We start from the raw sequence: 18542 nt of genomic DNA, 5'->3' as shown, positions 1-18542 counted from the left end.
GTCCTGGCTGTCCTGACTCACTCTCTAAACCAGACTGGCCTTGAACTCAGAGATCCATCTGCCTCTGCCTCTGCCTCTGCCTCTGCCTCTGCCTCTGCCTCTGCCTCTGCCTCTGCCTCTGCCTCTGCCTCTGCCTCTGCCTCTGCCTCTGCCTCTGCCGGGATTAAAAAGTGTGCTACCACCACCTAGTGACATCAACTCTCTTTTATTTGTAATTTTACCCTCAGCAATACAATCATGAAAACAAGGACTCTGCTTGTTGTTGCTGTTTGGTTTGGTTTTTTAAGATACGTCAGTAGATGTAGCACTTATAAGACATCCCCAAATACCATGCTGGGAAGACCCAATACCAAAGAGCCTCTCCAGCCACACATAAAGACAGCCTGCCCCTATCTCTGCACCCCATGCTCATGTGACTTGTCCAGGGGAAGGTCCATGGGGCAAAAGCCCTGTTCTCTACAAATCTTACTCAGTGGCCACACACCAGGCCTTTCAATAAAGGTTGGCATGTAGCTATGGGTGGTACTGTGACAGATATAAGACACCTATATTACACACACACATATGTACATATACATATATCTATACACACACATATGTATTTTGCACATAAACATATGTATGTGCATATATATACATATATATGTATATGTATGTATGAGTGTATATATATATATATATATATATATATATATATATGTGTGTGTGTGTGTGTGTGTGTGTGTGTGTGTGTGTGTGTATGGTGTATGGTGTATAGGGGTATATACTTTACCCCTGAGTCCTAGACCTCGACTTGAGCCCTGCAAACACTTCAGTCACCTCCCACCCCTCCCACCCTAGGATCCTTTCAAAACACCAGTGTTTCTGGGGACTATGGGGCAAGAAAAGGCTACGGAATATTTGTGTATTATGAAAGAATTTGTAACAGAGAACAAAGTAGGACCGGTGAGATAGGGAGGGGCCAGTGTCACCCTGATCTTCGAGGTGGTGGCTAATGCCAGAGGACCCCTTTCAAGGTGCCTCGGCTAGTCCTTGGGTTCCGGGATCCATCCCACTTTACCACCAGCTCACCCTGCAGCTGTAGCCCAGGACAGCTGTTCCTCTCGGTGGCCAGCCTTTGGAACACACTACCCCCTCCATGCACCCTATTCATAGCTGTTCCGTGAGGGTGGGCAGCTCCTGGACTGGGCCTGCAACAGGTGTGAGGGATCGGGTGACTGACAGATGAGCAGACAGCCTTGATTGTCATGTGTCTGGGAGGAATGTCGGGCCCAGAAGGGAGCTGTGGAATGAATGATGGAAAGGCCCATGGAATTGTCCTGGCTCTACCCAGTGTGCCAAATGGCACGCCTTCCCCTGACAAGGAGAGGCAGCCCCTGGTAATTTTCAACTGGTTATGGGGCACGGGGTTTCCATTTTCCAGCTCTCGCTCAAGTGGGCGCCCTCTCAGAACTGGGCCTTAACAGCTCCACCCCTCCCTTCCCCTGCCAGCTGTACCTGGATGTCATTTGATAAGCCCAGGCCTGTGGCAGAACCACCACCACAGCCCCTCAGTGTGAGCGCAACTCTCCGGAGAGGGAGGAGCTGCTGCACAGACTCTGAGAAATCAAAGTGGGCCCTGCTCTGGGCGGGCTCTGCTCATCAGCTCCGCAGCACCCTGGCAGGCAGATGGAGCAAACAGGCAGCGGGAGGAAGGCTGGCCGTGAGACAGGCAACAGTTTCTTGTCTGGACAGGTTTCCTTCCTAAGTGTGTGTCCAAGACCACAGCAGACAGTGATAGGAGGAGCGAACAGGCCAGGGGCAGGAGACTGCCCGTGACTGACCTGATCTCACTGTATTTTTTTTGCCTTTGAGCCATTCCCACATGGGGACAGACAGTGTGCTGGTCTCTGGCATTCCCTCTCTGACCTCACCTTCCCTAAGGAGGCAGCACTCAGGCTGAGGATAAGATCCGAGCTCCCAGATTGAAGCCCATGAGAATAACAGCTAACCTTTAAGAAGGAGAAACAGAGGCACAGAAGCCAAGACTTAATCTTAAGATGCAGCTCTCTAGAGGAGTGACTGGGGCTGGAGAGATGGCTCGGTGGTTAAGAGCACTGACTGCACCTCCAGAGGTCCTGAGTTCAATTCCCAGCAACCACACGGTGGCTCACAATCATCTGTAATGAGATCTGATGCACTCTTCTGGTGTGTCATATACATCGGATAAATAAATAAATCAAAGAAAGGAAGAAAAGGGAAAAGGGAAGGGGGAAAGAGTTAAAAGAAAAAGAAAGAAAGGAGGAAGAGTGACTTAATCTCACAGGAAACGCTAAGCCCAAAAGTCAGCTGCCTGCCACAGGGTGAGGGCTCTCATAGCCACCATGTGCTGGGCTGGCCCAGACTTACTATGGAGTTTGTGCTGCCAGAAGGCAATGGCCTTGTGGGTTTTTAATACAGCCCTATCCAAGCATGTCTGTGGGACCTGCCCAGTCAAACTTCTGGCATTCCAGCTGTCCCAGCACCCACTTCTTCTATCAGTTCCTTGCCCCCCCACCCCGGTCCCCTAAGGGAAGGAAAAGAGGAAATGGGCCTAACAAGGTAACAGAGGGAGGCTCTAACTCACTTCCACCTGGAAGACTTTGCCAACGTTTCCTGGGAGGAAGGTTAAGATCTAGAAAATCAAATGGCCTGATTGCTCCCCTTTCGGCCTGCATGATCTCAGTGAAGTCTGACCTCTTCTCTGTTACCAATGACATCCCTTGGAGTCTTTCAAGCAATCCTCAGCTTCCTCCCAGGACCAGGGTGAGCACCAAAGCTGTGTCTGGGGGCATTGCCTGACCTTGGAGCCTTACTGTTGAGGTCTGCTGTCTGGTTCTAGTCCTACAACAGACTGGGTTAAGTCTGGTGAAATTGTTTACTCTGATCATGTTTCCCTTTCTCCTCTGAAGACAAGATTATCCACAGATCCACCTTTGGAGATGTAGCAAAAATCAAAAGTGAGGGAGTCCATGCGACCTCATAACGTGAGTGCTCCTGTGATCTGTTGTCTTCCCTGAATATACTGAAAAAGGCCACAGGAACAAGAGACCCAGCCAAGGAAGCATGCCTCAGACTGAAGCCCTTGTCTGCACAATGTGTCAGTTTCTACTGTTTGTGAAATGGAATTCTAAGATGAGCCTTATTTGAAATGTGTCTGTAGATAAAAACTACTGCCACCAACTGCACCAGGAAGCAGCTCTCAGCTGTATAGGGCTTACCTGGCATGCTTTGTACAGGGATTGCCTGGCATAGGCAGGGCCCTGGAATCCCTATACGCAGAATATAGGTACATACATACACATATACACGTGTGTATAATTAATATATGTTAATTACACACACACACACACACATATATATATAGAGAGAGAAACTACCAGCCTACCAGCTAAAAGAAGGCCCTAAATATGCCTTGTCTTCCAAGGTATAGAACTGATAACCACATCTTGCACTGACAGCTGGGTCTCCCTTCTGACTCCAGTCACATCCAAGGGGCAGCTGGACCAGCGCTGAGAAAGCCACTAGTTAACGTAATGCAATGGAGGGAAGCCCAGGACTCCCCCTAAACACACGAGAAACTGGAGGCTGCCTGTTTACCCCAATGATTCTAACTGAAACCCACAGCAAAGCTGCCGAGTTCGCATCTCCCTAGTTCATCAGAGCAAGGTGCAGCCATAGAGATAATTACACCTGGTGTAGGACTTTAGAAAGGACCCCACAGGGAGCTACATAGGATTCTTTCCTAATGTTTGCAATGTGGAGATAATGGTTGGAATTCCAGTGTCCATGACCTTGAGAACAGAAGCCACACACTGAGGATGACAAGGAGAGAGGACTCAGGCTCCCGGGCTATTACAGAGAAGTCAGCTCATCCCTGGAGGGTCCACCACCAGGCTTCTTCTATAGGAATGGAAAACTACTGCTTTATGCACTGATGCCTTGGGCTTTGGATAATATGCACTCAGATATAACTAATCCAAGTTAGAAGACAAGAGAAGCAAGTCTCCAAGAAAAGAAACCAGGCAAATAAAATGGAAAATATTTTTTAAAAAAATAGTAATTGAGGGACTTACTTTGCAAGAATAGAGCTTGAATTCAACCCTCAGAATCCATGAAGAAGGACCAGGCTCAGGGTCACACTTGTAATCCCAGATGGGGCTGGGGGAGGTGGGGAAGAAAGAGAGCCCTGGGGCTTTGGCCTAGCCTACTTAGTGATCTCCAGGACAAGAGACAGTCAACACACAAACACAGTGATGACTCACACCAATAATCCTGACACTTGGGAGGCTGAGACAGGAGGATCACTACAAGTTTGAGGACAGCCTGGGCTGTATCATGAGTCACAGATTAGCCTAGACCATTCAGTGAGATTCAGTTTCAACTTCCCTACTACCTCCCAAAAAAGAAAAAAACAAAGAGTATAAGCCAGGGATTGGGGTAGCATTAGGGATTTGGCAAAATGAAGGAGAGAAAGCTTCAAAGAAATAACACACTTAAATGTCCTGAAATAGGAAGACTCTAATCTTATCATTAAAGATGCCTACACTCTAAAGTTTAGAGCCAAAGATGGGAAGAAAGACAGGATATAACCCAAAGATCATCAATATGAAATTGAAAACACAGAAATCGAGGCGATATTAAAACTTTCAGAAAGGAGAAAAGCAGATCATAAAATTCCCTAGGCAGAGTGAATCAGAACGGCACCAGGTACACACATTGCAAGACAAGCCAGGCATCACACGGCAGCAGAGCGGTGTGTTTACAAAGGGCTGCTGTACGCTACATGGTGTGGTGGACACTTGTAATCCCAGAACCCCCGGAAGCTGAGTCAGTTTTATAGGGTGGCTCTCATGGAGCCATCTGTAAAATTTAAGAATATCTTCATTTAAAATACCCAGTTTACAAAGAAACAAAGCCATTTACTTACAGGAGAAAGAAAAGGTATGCAACAGAGGAAACGTAGTCACAGCATAGCCTTCAGCTCTTTGCAAACATTGTGTGGCTTTTGCTCAAGGATATAGGACTCGCTCCATGGGAGTAGTCTCAGGTAATGGAAAGGGATGTAAAGCGGGTTTTTATTCTATAATGAAATAAATCTAGAATGCCTTAGTTATGACACCAAGATACAGTGACATAAATGTTTACTAACAGGATATAAAACTGAAAGAAAGATCACAATTTAACCCTCCAGGTCTTAGGAAGGAATCAGCACAAGAATCAAAAGCTTTTCCTTACTGATTAAAGACTCTTGGAATTCATAGCTATAAACACACTTGTCTAAGAAGATCAGTGGAATGCTATGTAGCACAACAGTAGAGCAAGCGCTTTATATATAAAGCCCTGAGTTGATCACCAACATACACACACACTGCATATTTCTCATCCATATTAATTAAGCCCTAGAATTTAAATTAAGGACCATCTAGAACCATCACCTTAGCTGCTCTATTTTATTATTATTATTATTATTTTCGAGACAGGGTTTCTCTGTGTAGCCCTGGTTGTCCTGGAACTCACTCTGTAGACCAGACTGGCCTTGAACTCAGAAACCTGCCTGCCTCTGCCTCCCAAGTACTGGGATTAAAGGCATGTGCCACCACTGCCCGGCTGCTCTGTTTTCTATTACTCTATCTCAGGTACCTTTCTTCAGACCTCCCTGCTCCTTTCTCCTGTTTCTATTCATCCATTGCTAGGGAGGAAATGGCCTTCCTCTTCTCTGCCTAGAAGATCCTGCGGACCTCAGATCCAGATCCAGGGACCAACCTGCTTGGAGAACCAGCTATTCCTGCAATCACAGGGCAAAAAAATCGCACACTGTCTATCTAGGCAAGGCCCCGGGTCTCTAACACAGCACTGTAGTCTTCTGCTGAGAGCCAGGTGCTGGCTCAGCAGTAGGGAGAGCTGGGCTGGGCTGGGCATTCCTAGGCAGGGACTGAAAGCCACCTGGGATATTGTATACACCTTCACTGTCAACATGTTCTTTCCAAGACGAGAGACTCCCAGTTTACCAAGAGGCTCAGGAGCAAATTAGGCTGGGACGGAAGTAGATAGAAAGAGGAGCCAGCTGGCAGGGCTGTGGTGCAGCTCAAAGGTAGAACACTTGTCTACCAAGGCTGACGTCCTGGCCTCCAACCACAGTTCCAAAAAAACAAGCAACTAAATAGAGTGCACTCCATAGATCTAAGGAAAGCATCTGGGTGGTCCTCTGTGGCAGAGACCACAGGGAGCAGGGAGAGTCAGCATTGGATCCCAGGCCTGGTGTCAGATATGGGAAAAATTCCATATCTGAAGTTCAGTCAGGTGCCTGGAGGACTTCCTGCCCTTACTAGCCATTGCCCTGGTGTCCCCCATGTGTCTTCTGTGTGTTGTAGGCCCTGGAAGAAAGCTGTGGGCAGTTCTGTGACTCCTGATCTCAGAGTAGAGCATCTTGTGAACTGACTCTATGTACCCAGCATCCACAGAGGGACGAGGAGAACAGCAGAGGCCAAGCCTGTGGACAGGACTGCTTGAGACAGACATGAGTATTTCCTTATGGGAGGCTGGGCTGCACTAAGAGACATCCTAAGCCATTCTTCTCTTTTCCCAGCTCTGCCGAGCCCAGTAAGATTCACAGATGAGCCCCGGAGAACCAGGTGGGGACCAGCATCAGGCCCAGAACCAACCATGCAGACTCTCCTAGCCCTGTGTTACTTACCTCTCAGTCTTTCCCCAGGACTACTACCTCCTTAAACCCCCCAGTTCCTGGCCAGGATCTTGCCACAGCCACCATCCAAAAAGAGTCTCTTAGTTCATGCAGGATTTGGGAAACATGCCTTAGTTATCTATCCCAGTTAGCTGTCTATCCCTGGCATAGAAAGAAACGGACCAAGGAAAGGAGAGAGAAAGAAAGGAAACAAAAGCCTTTTGTCTGCACAGCTCTATGGCCTCACTATCACAATCTGACACCCAGCTTCCAAAAGCGGTGAGTGGTCTCCTGTGTGTATTCCCTCCTGACGCCCCACCCCACCCCCTTTGCCTCCTACACACCACTGTGCCTTCTCTTTCCAGCTTTCCTCACCATCTCAAGGCACTGAATGAAGGGAAGAGAGGCCCAGGGCTTACCCAGAACTTCACAAGGAAGAAGGCATTAGAGGGCCCCCGTTCAAATAGCTCCTTGAGGCCTCCCTTCTTCTCTGGGAACTTGTCATAGATTTGGCGGATGTCCACAGTTTCGAGGTAGGGGTCACTGTAGCTTGGGCTTGACTGGCTGATATGCACGAACAGGTGTTTGTTGTACTGTGGACAGAAGAACAATCCATCTGAGACTGTCTGATTGAGAATTTCTCTAGCCAAGAGTGGGCTAGAGAGACAGCCCAACTGCCTACTTGCGATCTGGGGCAAATAACTTTACCTATCTGAGCAGGTCTCAGTTTCCTCATTCAGAAAAGGGAGGTGTTGTGGTTTGTATATCCTTAGCCCAGGGAGTGACACTATTAGAAGGTGTGGCCTTTCTGGAGGAGGTGTGTCACTGTGGGTGTGGACTTTAAGACCCTCCTCCTAGCTCCCTGGAAGTCAGTCTTCCACTAGCAGCCTTCAGATGAAGACGTAGAACTCTCAGCTCCTCCTGCACCATGCCTGCCTGGATGTTGCCACGTTCCCACCTTGATGATAATGGACTGAACCTTAAGACAGCCCCAATTAAATGTTATCCTTATAAGAGTTGCCTTGGTCATGGCATCTGTCCACAGCAGTAAAACCCTAGATGACAAGGTCAGGAGTAACCTGTTGCTGTACCCTGCTATTGTCTCAGATGATATGGATTCCACACTAGAGTCATCCTAGCTTCCTGAGAGCCCCTCAGAGCTAAGGAGTGGAGGACGGGGTGGTGTGTAGGGGGCAGGGTTAGGAGGAAAGGACACTAGAAGAAGAAGAGAAATAAGAGACAGGGAGAAGCCTGAGAGAACAGAAAGGGAGAACAAAGCCAGGAAGGCTTGAGGTGGGAGATATACACAAAGCAAGGGAAAGAACAGAGTAAAAGAAGGGGAAGGGAGGAGAGAGTGATGACACATAAGACAGTTGAGGGGAGAAGAAAGAACAAGTAATCTATTAAGACCTGAGGGAAAGGGAAGGAAGCCAGAAGAGGCAGGAAGGTTGGAAGGTGAGGTCTTCTGTGGGGGCAGGACTTCCAGGGTTGGGAATCCATTTAATAGGGTGGGTATTAGAGGACCTACTATGTGACTAGGGCCTCCACTAACAGTGACATATAGCATGGAGACAGAAGCTGCAGGATTCGAGGACTTTCTTTGGGGACAAGGCCTGTGGGATTGGTGACTTACTCTGGGCCTGCAAGACTGGGGCCCTACAATGGCAGCAGAACCTTTGAGATTACGATGGCCTCTCTTGGAGTTTGACAGTCAGATGCGAGAGGGACTTACTGTGTCGGGATCTTGCTGGCGCTCCAGGAAAGCCGAGAACTCCAACATCCAGAGCTTGGAGCTAGCTATGCTGCGGCCTTGCCACGGAGGAGCGGGCGGTGCGGAGGGCGAGGGGGTGGGCCCTGCAGGAGACTCAAAGCCTACATGAAGGGAGAGAGACACATGGGACTTGTCCCTCCTTGTCCTCCCTGTTCCTATCCTCAGTAAGAACTTGACAAAACCAGTGATTATGTGCCGTGGCAGGGCAGACCCTGTGCCCCATCCAGCTCAGTGGTCCCAAGCTTCTGCACAGGCCTATGATCAACGCAGATGGATTCTCAGCAGCCCAGGTTGCCTGGAAAGCAACTAGGGCAGGCACTGCAGGATTCTTGCCCTAGGGTAATTTCTAGTCCAGGTAGGAAGATAACCAGCAGAACCAAACAGCACACTAATTCAGAGGCCCTGGAAGCAGGAAGTTTCCTGGAGGGCTCACAGTTGCCTCAAACCCATAGAATATCAATTATGACAAAGGTTTCTAAGGAGTGAACACAGACCTAGGCTAGTGTTGATGAGGTGGGAGGGCCCCCAGCACCACAGAAGACTTCTTGGTGCCTTTGAGGCCAATCAGGAAGATGAGGCTTAAAGAAGGCATTAAGAAGCAGGGCAGAGGTGGGGCATACCTTTGATCCCAGCACTCAAGAGGCAGAGGCAGGCAGAATGCTGTGAGTTCGAGGCTAGCCTGCTCTACAGAGCTGAAAGAGGGAGAGGGGAGGGAGGAAGGATGAGAGTCTAGAAGGGGTGGGGGTGCTCCAAGCTGGGAACCAGCCAAAGCAAGTGTGTGGGGGCTGGGAACCAGCTGACTGAATCTGGAAAGCCGAGCTTTAAGGAAGACCTTTCTGGATTGGTAGTGGGAAACAAGGCTCTGTAGAGAGCCAGGGATGCTGGCAAACAGGATGGATTCCATTCCCAAGTCAAGGAAGGCCATGGATGAGCTAAGCTGGGCTGAGAAATGGTCAGCTTCACAATTTTTTTTTTCTCCTGGTAATACTAGGGATGGAAGCCTGCCTGGAGCAAGCACTGTGAACCAAAAAAAAAAAAAAAAAAAAAAAATTCCTGAAAAGCAGCTGTGTCTGGCTGGGAACAAAACACTCCTGGAAGGAGTTTCTGCGTCTACAGAGACTGATGGGCCAATTGGAATGTCAGCACTGTGGGAAGATCGGGAATTTATTTCAGAGGCTAATTACTTTATTTACGCTAGTTGTAGTCTTCTGGAACATGCATTCCTTACCTCACTCTGTATCTGAACTAATACCACGTGGCAATAAATAGCCACCTCTCAGAAGCTGTTAACTTAGCAGAACGCTAGTTTCTGCCATTCTAAAAGCTAAGGGCGTCAGCACAGAGCATCTTAGACCTGTAGAATAGCTCCCTGTATCTCATTGTGCCTGCCTCTCTGGTATAGCCACCAGTGTATTTTAAAGTTGTCTTGATTCATGACTTTCTTTGTCCAGTAAAAATATAAAACCCCTGTGATCCCATGTCCACTTGGAACATGGAGTTTGGGGGTAACCTAAATCTGTGTTCCCAGGCCATGGTCAATCCTAATGGCTCCAGAGTAAACTATCCCTTATTCCATTTAAGATGGGAGCTGTGGTTTTGATGCAGATAGCAATCTAGGCAAGCTCCCTGCTGCTGAACTGGGCAGTTTTTCATTCCTTCTTCATTGTGGAAAAAGGATGGGACAGAGGGAGACACAGTAGAGGCAAGGTCTTCAGGATCCAGATTTTTCTTCTGTGAGCCTCATGGCCTCTAGCATCCTGGACAGAAGCAGTGGACACAGCCCAGGGTAAACAAAAGGAAGAGGAGACCAAGAAAGAACAGTCCAGGAGAGAAGCCAGCCATGCTGAACACACCAGCCCATGCTGAGGGCATCCATCCCCCCTTTCCTTCCTTCCTTTAGCCCCAGGGCACCCAGGAAGGTGTTCAGAGAGTGAGGACCCACAAGGATATGCAGATACAGCTGGCCTAGAACAAACAGGAATGGCAAAGAAAGAAGACTACCTCGGCTAGACAGAGGTCTGCAGAGCCCTGACTGGGCAAACAGTGGGCACCTGGGTGGGGGCAGGAGAGAGGATCCATGGCCCAGGAGCAGTGACCACAGCCCAGAGGCAGAGCAGGGAGCACAGTGGACAGAACAGGGAGCACAGGAAGCTGAGGCTCAGGAGTCCGGCAGATCCACTGCAGAGCTCAGAGCTCACCGACAGGAACCACGCTGCCTAGAAGCATCTTAAGGCTGGGAATAGCATGGCGAGAGAGAGAGCCAGTGAAGAGGAGACTGCAGTATTCCAGGCAAGAATTAGGTGGATCTGAGTGCAGACTGCATCAGCATGGACAGAGGGAAGAGAACAGAAAAGAGGACAGGGACATGAGGAATGGACCCAACTCAGAGATGCTCTGTATGGGGATGAAGGAAGCAGTGAGCAGGCACCAGGGCTGCCAGGAAGCCTGAGGAACCACAACCAGAATGGTATAGCTGCTCTCTCCCCAAGGAAGGGTGAAAACCCTGGCCTGGACTGCAGTGTGGAAAGAGATGAGGAAGCCTCCTGCGAGAAGTTCAGAACTGAAGCCTGGGGGAGGGACCAAACCAGCAACTGCTTAGGTATCAATGCCCAGCAGGCATCAGGGTCTCCTGTGCTTGGAAAGCTGTGCCTCTCAGCTCCCAACTGAGAAGCGATGGTAGCACTCTGAGGGGAAAGCCTGAAGAGCCAGCAGCACATGTACCCTACAAGGGCAACCTGGGCACAAAAGTGCTTCCTTCCATTCTGTGTCAATCCAATCCAGCCGGCCCTGAGCACAAGTACAGCATTTGGTGTCACTCCAGAATGCCACAAGGGGCCCATGAGGCATGGCTGCAGCATGACATCTCGCCATGGTAAGAGCAGGACCCGGGTGCTGGGAGCCTGGGACCTGAGGCAGGAGGCAGAGGGTGTGACACATACAGGGATCATGCACCACCCACCTACCTGGCAGAGGCAGCGGAGGCTGGACAGGGTAGGTGTTTTGAGAGAAAGGTTTCACACTGCAGGAGAAAAGAGAGAGGAGGCATCAGGCTCTGGGGAGAGTGTTGGAGTCGCTCTGGTAGCTTGGCCATTGGTGGCCTTAGGCCTTAGAAGACATTGGTTTGGTTTCTAACACCCTCCCCTGCCAAATCCCCCAGGCTTTGTGTTTGAGTTATAGAAGCAATATCTCTTGAGGCAATCCACCTCACATCCTTTCTGGGGCCAACCTGATGCCCCTTTGGGTATCAAGCTTTAGTTCCACCTACACCCTGTACAGACGGGCATTTAAGTAAATGGCTCTGAGTGTAGACACTGCAGACTAAGTAAGTGATGTCCAAGAGCAAAGCTACCCTGAATAGGCTGATCGCATACTGCATGCAGCCCGTGCCCCCCTGCCCCATCTCCCCTAGCCAGGCTCAGTTCAGGAAGTGAGGGGTAAAAAGGTAAACCGTACTCACTCGTGGGACGTTCCAGGTTGGCCTGGCAAAGCGCCTTGCCAAAACTGTGGAGGCAAAAAAAAAAAAGTGCAGACTCAGCACAGCTGCGTTGTGCATGGGGCCAGAACTCGCGCGCGAGGAGCGTGGGGAAAGTCTGTGAGGGAGAGGCCATGCAGGCCTCCAGGTGGAAAAGGCAGAAGAGAGGCAGTTCCAGCAGTGGAGGAAGGCAAGCCAAGGCTTCTGAGCCAATGCTAACAGGCAGCGGCCACACCAAGGTGTGTTTTTCTCTATGCTCCATGGGGAAAGCCCAGCCTGCTGACCGGGCACTTTCTCCCTCCCATCTGGAATCACAGGGCAATGTAAGGCCTCTAAGCATGTGTGGCTCTGAGTTCCCAGAGCCAAGAAGTCTACTCAGGGGCTCAGTGGTAGAGCGTGTGCCTAGCTTGCTCTTGAGTTGTGTTCCCATCTCGCACATATAAAAAAAAAGAATGATTTAATCCAAGTGTCAACACACACATTTTATGTCCCATCTACTTAACATTCCGACTAACACTAAGACTCTCTCTCACTATGATAACGGAAAGACATGTGGAATTCAAGACATTCAGTGGTTCTTCCCCATCTGGGAGGACAGTGCAAGTGGGGCATCTTGAAAAGCTATTCAGGCTGTAGGACAAGCTTGGGAAGGAGGACCATTTCTGGAACATTCTAAAAGTGTGACGATGCAGACATGGCTTGGAGACTGGTTGTTAGGCTGGCAAAGTTGAAATCTGAGCACAGATTTGTCCCTAGACATCAGCTCTCCACTCGGAACGGGCACTCTTGGGGTGCAGAGCAGGAGCAGAGACAAGCAAGATGAGTGGTGGGTGGGTATTGAGGACACCGTAGTGCGACGTCAAAGCCTTGGGATTGGGTTCCCATCCTTCTGCTTCCTCAACTATAAATTAAGCCAATTCTCATTGGGCAGCTTACGAGAGCAGTCCCTTGCCTCTCTCCAAAGGCCTGCTGTGTTACTGCTAAAGAATAAGCGGAGGTTCTGCCACGGGGCAAAGCTATGCTTTTAGAATGGGCCCTGGAAGGACTCAGAAGACAGGAATTGAGACTAGCCACTGTTCTACTCTGCAGAAGAGAAGGGTTGAGGAAAAGCTGCATTGGCCTCTTGCTCTGGGCTGCCCCACTTACCCCTGAGATTGCTGGGTAGCCAGGGCCCCGGGCAAGAGCCATTTTACTGTGGAAGGCTGTGGCCGAGACGATCTGTGCGGACGACATGGCAGCCATGCTCTGCAGGGCCTTGTTCTTAGCTGCCTGGTCCTGGGGAGACATGGGAAGGGAACACCTGAGCAGGGCCACCAACCAGGCTCAGGGGAGGCGTTGTCTGGCCTTGGGGTCAGAAAAGTTGTGCAGGGCTGGCAGCCAGATCTGCAGGCCAGGTTGAAGTTTGAAGTACTAATGTGCTGGTGACTGAGCAGGTGGCTTGGCTTCTCTGATCAGTTTCCTCATCTGTTGGGGACACAAGAACCTGGCTAGAGACTATGTATGCCAGGCTGCCTGCCCGATTTTCCACACTGCCTTCTCTAGCTCTCCTCTCTGTCTCTTTCTAGTGCTGGAGATGGAACCCCAAGCTTCAAGCATGCTAAGCATGAGCTCTACCATTGAACCTGAGGCTCCAATTAGCATCTTTATCAAATGGAGACACTGGTGAGTCAATATCTCCTGGTGAGTGAGAATTTGGTAGAACCAAGTCTGCTTTGAGTAAGGCAAAAGCTGAGATTGGCAGATACCTGTGTAGCTTAAAAATCTGCAGGACAATTAGAAGCTACTCGGGAGCAATCTGGAAATAGGTGTGGCCTGGAGCAGCATACAAAGGACCTTGAGAAAGGCTAGTACACTTTGACCCCAGGAGGGCAGAGGATATCTCTTATGAAGAACTGAGTCACAGATTAGGCAGGGATAGCCTTAAGAGTGGTCCACTCTGGGGCTCAACTGTTCCACCATGTTCACAGCTTGGTGGTTATTTAGCGCTGGGACCCTCGGAAGGTAATTCAGCAAAGTCAGGAAGGTAAGTCCACTTGACAGCCAGCATTAGTGGTCTACAAGGAGAGGAAGACTGACTGGTCGGAGTTTGCTCTCTATGTGGTGACGCCCTTCTCCATGCTTTCATGCTGGAAGAAGGGACCCCACAGATGCTGAATAAATACTGCAGCCATGTTCTCAGATTGTGAGATTGTATTATTCTTTTTTTTCATTAATTATTTATTTAATACGTGTGAGTATTTTGCCTGAATGTGTCTATGTGCAGTGCGTACATACATGACTGGTGCTTGCGGAAGCCAGAAGAGGGTGTCAGACCCACTGGAATTAGAGTTACAGATGTGAGCTGCTATGTAGGTACTGGAAACAGAACCCAGGTCCCTGTAAGAGCAACAAGCGCTCTTAACCACTGCCCAACTCTCCAGTGCCATAATCTTTAAGCCTTTCTCTCTTTTTCTTTTTGTGCTAGAGTTTGGGCCTAGGGTCTTGCACATGCTAGGTAACCACTCAACCCTGCAGTAGCTATATCCACGGTCCCAATCCATTTTATTTTCATGATGCAGGGGCTTGGATTCAGGGCCTTACAATACAGAGGCAATCTATACTCTACCACCAGCCCCTTTTTGTTTAAAACTTTTGAGATAGGGTCTCACTAGAGTGCCCATGCTGATATTGAACTTGGGTCCTCCTCTTTTAGCCTCCCAAGTAACTAAGATTACACATGTGGACCATCATGCTCAGTTCTCCTCTTTTTAAAAAGACAGTCTGCCTATTTTAGCTGTTCTCAAATGCCTGGGCTTGCAAGAGCTTTCTGTGTGAGCCTGCTGATAAGACTATAGGCATACACAATCATATCCATATTTATGCTTTATAATTACCCAGACTGAGAAATTTTTTTATTGTCTCAGAAAAATGACTGAGACATTGCAAGCTGGCACAGAAGGCAGTGCCAGCCAAGGGGACAGTGGAAATGTGTTAGGATGTATCGGCAGCCAGCACTCACTACAGAGCACATGGAAGTCATACTATGTGCTTACTTGTTCTCCACTATGTGCTTGCTTGTGAAAGAAGGGAATGGGTGAAATTTGTTGCTGGCATCCTCAACTACTGTCCTTCTGTGGATAAACTTTAGCCTTGTTCTTAAAGGCTGCCTCTGATAACTGATGTCTTGTCCTTCTGGGAGAAGAAGACATCCTAGGCCAGCTCTCCCAGTCCTCTCTCTGAGGTGACTTGACATGCCATATCCTAAGGGCTACTGAGATTTACAACTGTACCAAGTCCAGAGAGCTCCATCCGTTCCATGCCGGCAACATGTGTCCCTTCCTGTATCCTTAATCTAAACAAATGACAGGGCTCAGAAAACCACATCCTCGGTGCATGAGGCAAGAGGCAAGAGGAAATGGAAAGGACAGCATAAGGATGACATCAATGGCCAGACAGCAGAGCCAAGAGTCTTGCATCTTCTAGTTGAAGGGGACATTACCAATGACTGTGCCACATCATCCTGACATTTTGTAGATGAGGACACTAAACAGGGCTCATGAAGGATATGAAGATGGACAGCACCAAGCCCAAGGATTCCCACCTATCCTACTGTCCACCCCAGAACTTAATAACTATGGTCCCAGGAGCCTTGAAAGTAGGACATAGTTCCCAGGCCAGTCACTGGGGAAGATGGAAATACATGATAATTTGGGCATTTTAAGAGGTTTGTGGCTCCTCTTGATGACTGACTAGGGACCAATGACCGCTGCCTTCGAGTCTCAATTTATAAACAGATACAAGATTTCTTGAAGCAAGGATGCATGGTAGAGAGATTCCCAAGGAACTGGACATTCCCTTAGACACTCTAAACATAACACAGCTATTCTGTCCTCTGCTGTCACCTGGGCTCCCAGTATGTCAGAAGCAGACCAGAGAGAGTACTTGGAGAACAAGCAGGGCTTTAGGGCTGTAAGTGTTCCAGGGAGGGATCCACAGCTGAAGGCAGGCCAGCTGTCCTGGGGACAAAGGATGGAGGTGCGCAGCTCTGGGGTGTGTCAGACAGCTGGGCAGAGGATAGGAACAGAAGCATGAGGACAGTGTGTGTAGCTTCTCAGGAGGCAGAGAGGTCCGTGGTTCTACCGATTTGAATCTGGGCCCCGGTCAGATAAGAGGTGATGGGATTAGAGGTGGCTGTGTTGCATTCCTTTAATCTCAGCAATCGGGAGGCTGGAGGTGGATCTTTGTGAGTTCAAGGCTAACCTGGTCTACAGAGTGAGTTCCAAGAAAGCCAAGAATACACAGAGAAACCCTTGGGGAGGGGGGGAGGGATGAGGGAGGGTCTCCCTGTTAGAAGGCTCACCCTCTCTTAGTGCTCACCCAAAGGGTATGGGGTCCAGAGTCCTGGAGGACTGAGGTGGCCCATCACCTTACACGGAGGGCCATCGAGGGAAGAGCTGGAACTGCTCATCTCAGAGAACACAGGGGTGGGGGGACAGAAATGCTGAGTCTGGGCCTTGCTACACTAAATCCCAGGTAGGGCCCAGCAGGAGACTGCCACCCACACACATGGCTTTATACAGATGCCCCAGGCTAGGCCTCAACTGTCCTTAACAGCAAGAAGCACACAACACACACAGGCTCAACACAATGGATGCCCCTGGGCCCACAGCGCTGACTTTCCTAACCGGAAAAAGAGCGGTGACTTCTGGAAAGCCTCACTTCACAACCCCCACCCCCACCCCCAAGTCCCAGGAGGGTTCTCTCTCTGCTGACGGTTTTCCTTACCTTGAGTTTGGCCTGGATCTCCCGGGCTTTTCGACGGGCAAGCACCTGGATGTGGCTGGAGACCTGTTGCAGAAAGAGAGACTTCCTGTCTCTACCTCCCAGTCAGCTTGTGTGTCCCCAACCCTTAGCCCTCCATGGCTCTCTGGCTACACTGTGAATGTACTGTGTGAGGAGCAGGTCAATGTGGGGAGCTCACTCCTGCCTGCCCAGTTCACCTTGAGTCTGGCAGTACTTCACAAGCAGGGGGGGGGGGGCTTGTTTTTCCCCTAGTATCCCAGAGTGGGAGTTTGACTTGCTGGTAAATGGAAGAACCAGGGCACCCAGAGACTTGGATGCCTCTCCAATCCCCTTGGGGAGTCCTCTTCAGACTCACCTGCTTCCTTGTGCGCGTCTTCCCTGTCCTGAGCTTGATGTGGCGTGCAATCAGCTCATTCCGACCTGCAGAAACACCACAACCTCTCAGTGGGGAGAGCATGAAGGTGGGCTGCTTACTCTGCCCACCTTGGGTGGAGACTTAGAATAAGGACTGTGTGAGTTCCCCCTGCCTTCCTTGGAACACAGGGATATCCCATTAGTGAGAAAAGACTACATCGTCACCAGACAGACTGGTGATAGGAGTGGAACCAGGACACGTGGGCCACTACCACTCAGCCCAAGCTCCTCATTCCACAGTGGCTGCTTCAACACCTTGGTCCTTCCCAGGGCTTTCTGGGTGGGAAATACCTGGCCCTTGCCTGTGAGGCTCTCATAGTTTCTGCTGCCTCTGGAAATGAGGAGGACCTTAAAGATGGTTGGTGGGCAATGGGGAAGATAGAAGGTGTGGTCCTGGGACTCTAATAGTTTCCAGGGAGGAGGCCTGCCTCTTCATCCAGTTAGGGCAGCCAGGAGAAATAGCTCCATGCTAGAAGATCTGTATAACAGGCAAAAGGCCTCTATTCTCAATCTCACCAAAGCCAAAACCAAAACCCAGGCTGCTTTTGTAGCTCAAGGCTCTGCCTCACTATCACCTGGAGGCCATACTGTGTCCCCAAGCCAGCCACATCTTCTATTACTATAAATAAGATCAAAGAGGACGTATTGGGTTTTTAATTATTGTTACTATTATTAGTTCCTAGGCCGACTCTGAACTCATTATGTTGCTGAGAGTGACTTTGAACTCCTGACCCTCTTGCTTCCATATCCCAAGTGCTATATTAATAGTCATGTGCCACCATGCCAGGTTCTGATTCAGTGCTGGAGACCAAGCCTAGCATTGTACACGCTAAGCAAACAGTTACCTACGCTACATCCTCAGTCACTTTTCATAGTTGATATTTTGCTGTATGTGTGTGTGTTTGCTTTTTGAGAAAAAAGGAATTGCTATCTAGCCCTGGCTGGCTCAGACCGTGTGTCCATCCTTGATCCTCCTCCCTCTGTCCAATAAACAGAAGTCAGTATCTAGGTTAGGGGGACACATATCCGCATGGAGCAGATATGTTTGAGAATGGGGGGGGGGGCGGGGTGAGTTTAGGTTTGGGAAGCAGGTGGGCCTCAGTGGGATGTCAACCTCTGTGTAAACACCAGATGAGGGAGAGGGAAGGCTGAGGTAGGGGAAGCTATCACCTCTGTGCTTGACTTGTAGGCCAGGGGGCATAGCAGAGGCCTGCCCTGTCAGCTGAGGCTGGAGTGGCCATGTGAGGAAGCTGCTATTACAGGGGCAGGTGAGGCGAGCCCTGGGCTGTAACTAGAGAGCTTGGCTAGAGCCAGGCTGGCCCCCAAGCTGACCTTTCCCCACAGCCAAGTCCAAATTAAGAGCCTTCAACTGCCAGAAAGATGTGCTGGCCTTGAGAGCG

General features: G+C 49.7%; 1 protein-coding gene across 1 annotated transcript in view; it reads right to left on the bottom strand.

The window, feature by feature from the left end:
• Tead4 (TEA domain transcription factor 4) overlaps nt 1–18542 on the bottom strand; it is a 74965-nt gene that overhangs the window by 6946 nt on the left and 49477 nt on the right. The window contains exons 4-10 of the mRNA XM_085839865.1: nt 17084–17148; nt 16711–16773; nt 13093–13221; nt 11932–11975; nt 11438–11493; nt 8436–8575; nt 7123–7296 (exon numbers count right to left, since the gene is read on the bottom strand). Coding sequence (XP_085695991.1) covers nt 7123–7296; nt 8436–8575; nt 11438–11493; nt 11932–11975; nt 13093–13221; nt 16711–16773; nt 17084–17148 — 671 coding nt within the window. The remainder of the gene's footprint in view (nt 1–7122; nt 7297–8435; nt 8576–11437; nt 11494–11931; nt 11976–13092; nt 13222–16710; nt 16774–17083; nt 17149–18542) is intronic.

Source organism: Mus caroli, unplaced genomic scaffold (genome assembly GCF_978045245.1).
Source record: "Mus caroli unplaced genomic scaffold, Mus_caroli_1 scaffold_7, whole genome shotgun sequence".
Taxonomy (NCBI): domain Eukaryota; kingdom Metazoa; phylum Chordata; class Mammalia; order Rodentia; family Muridae; genus Mus; species Mus caroli.
This window is presented reverse-complemented; position numbering and strand designations above follow the sequence as displayed.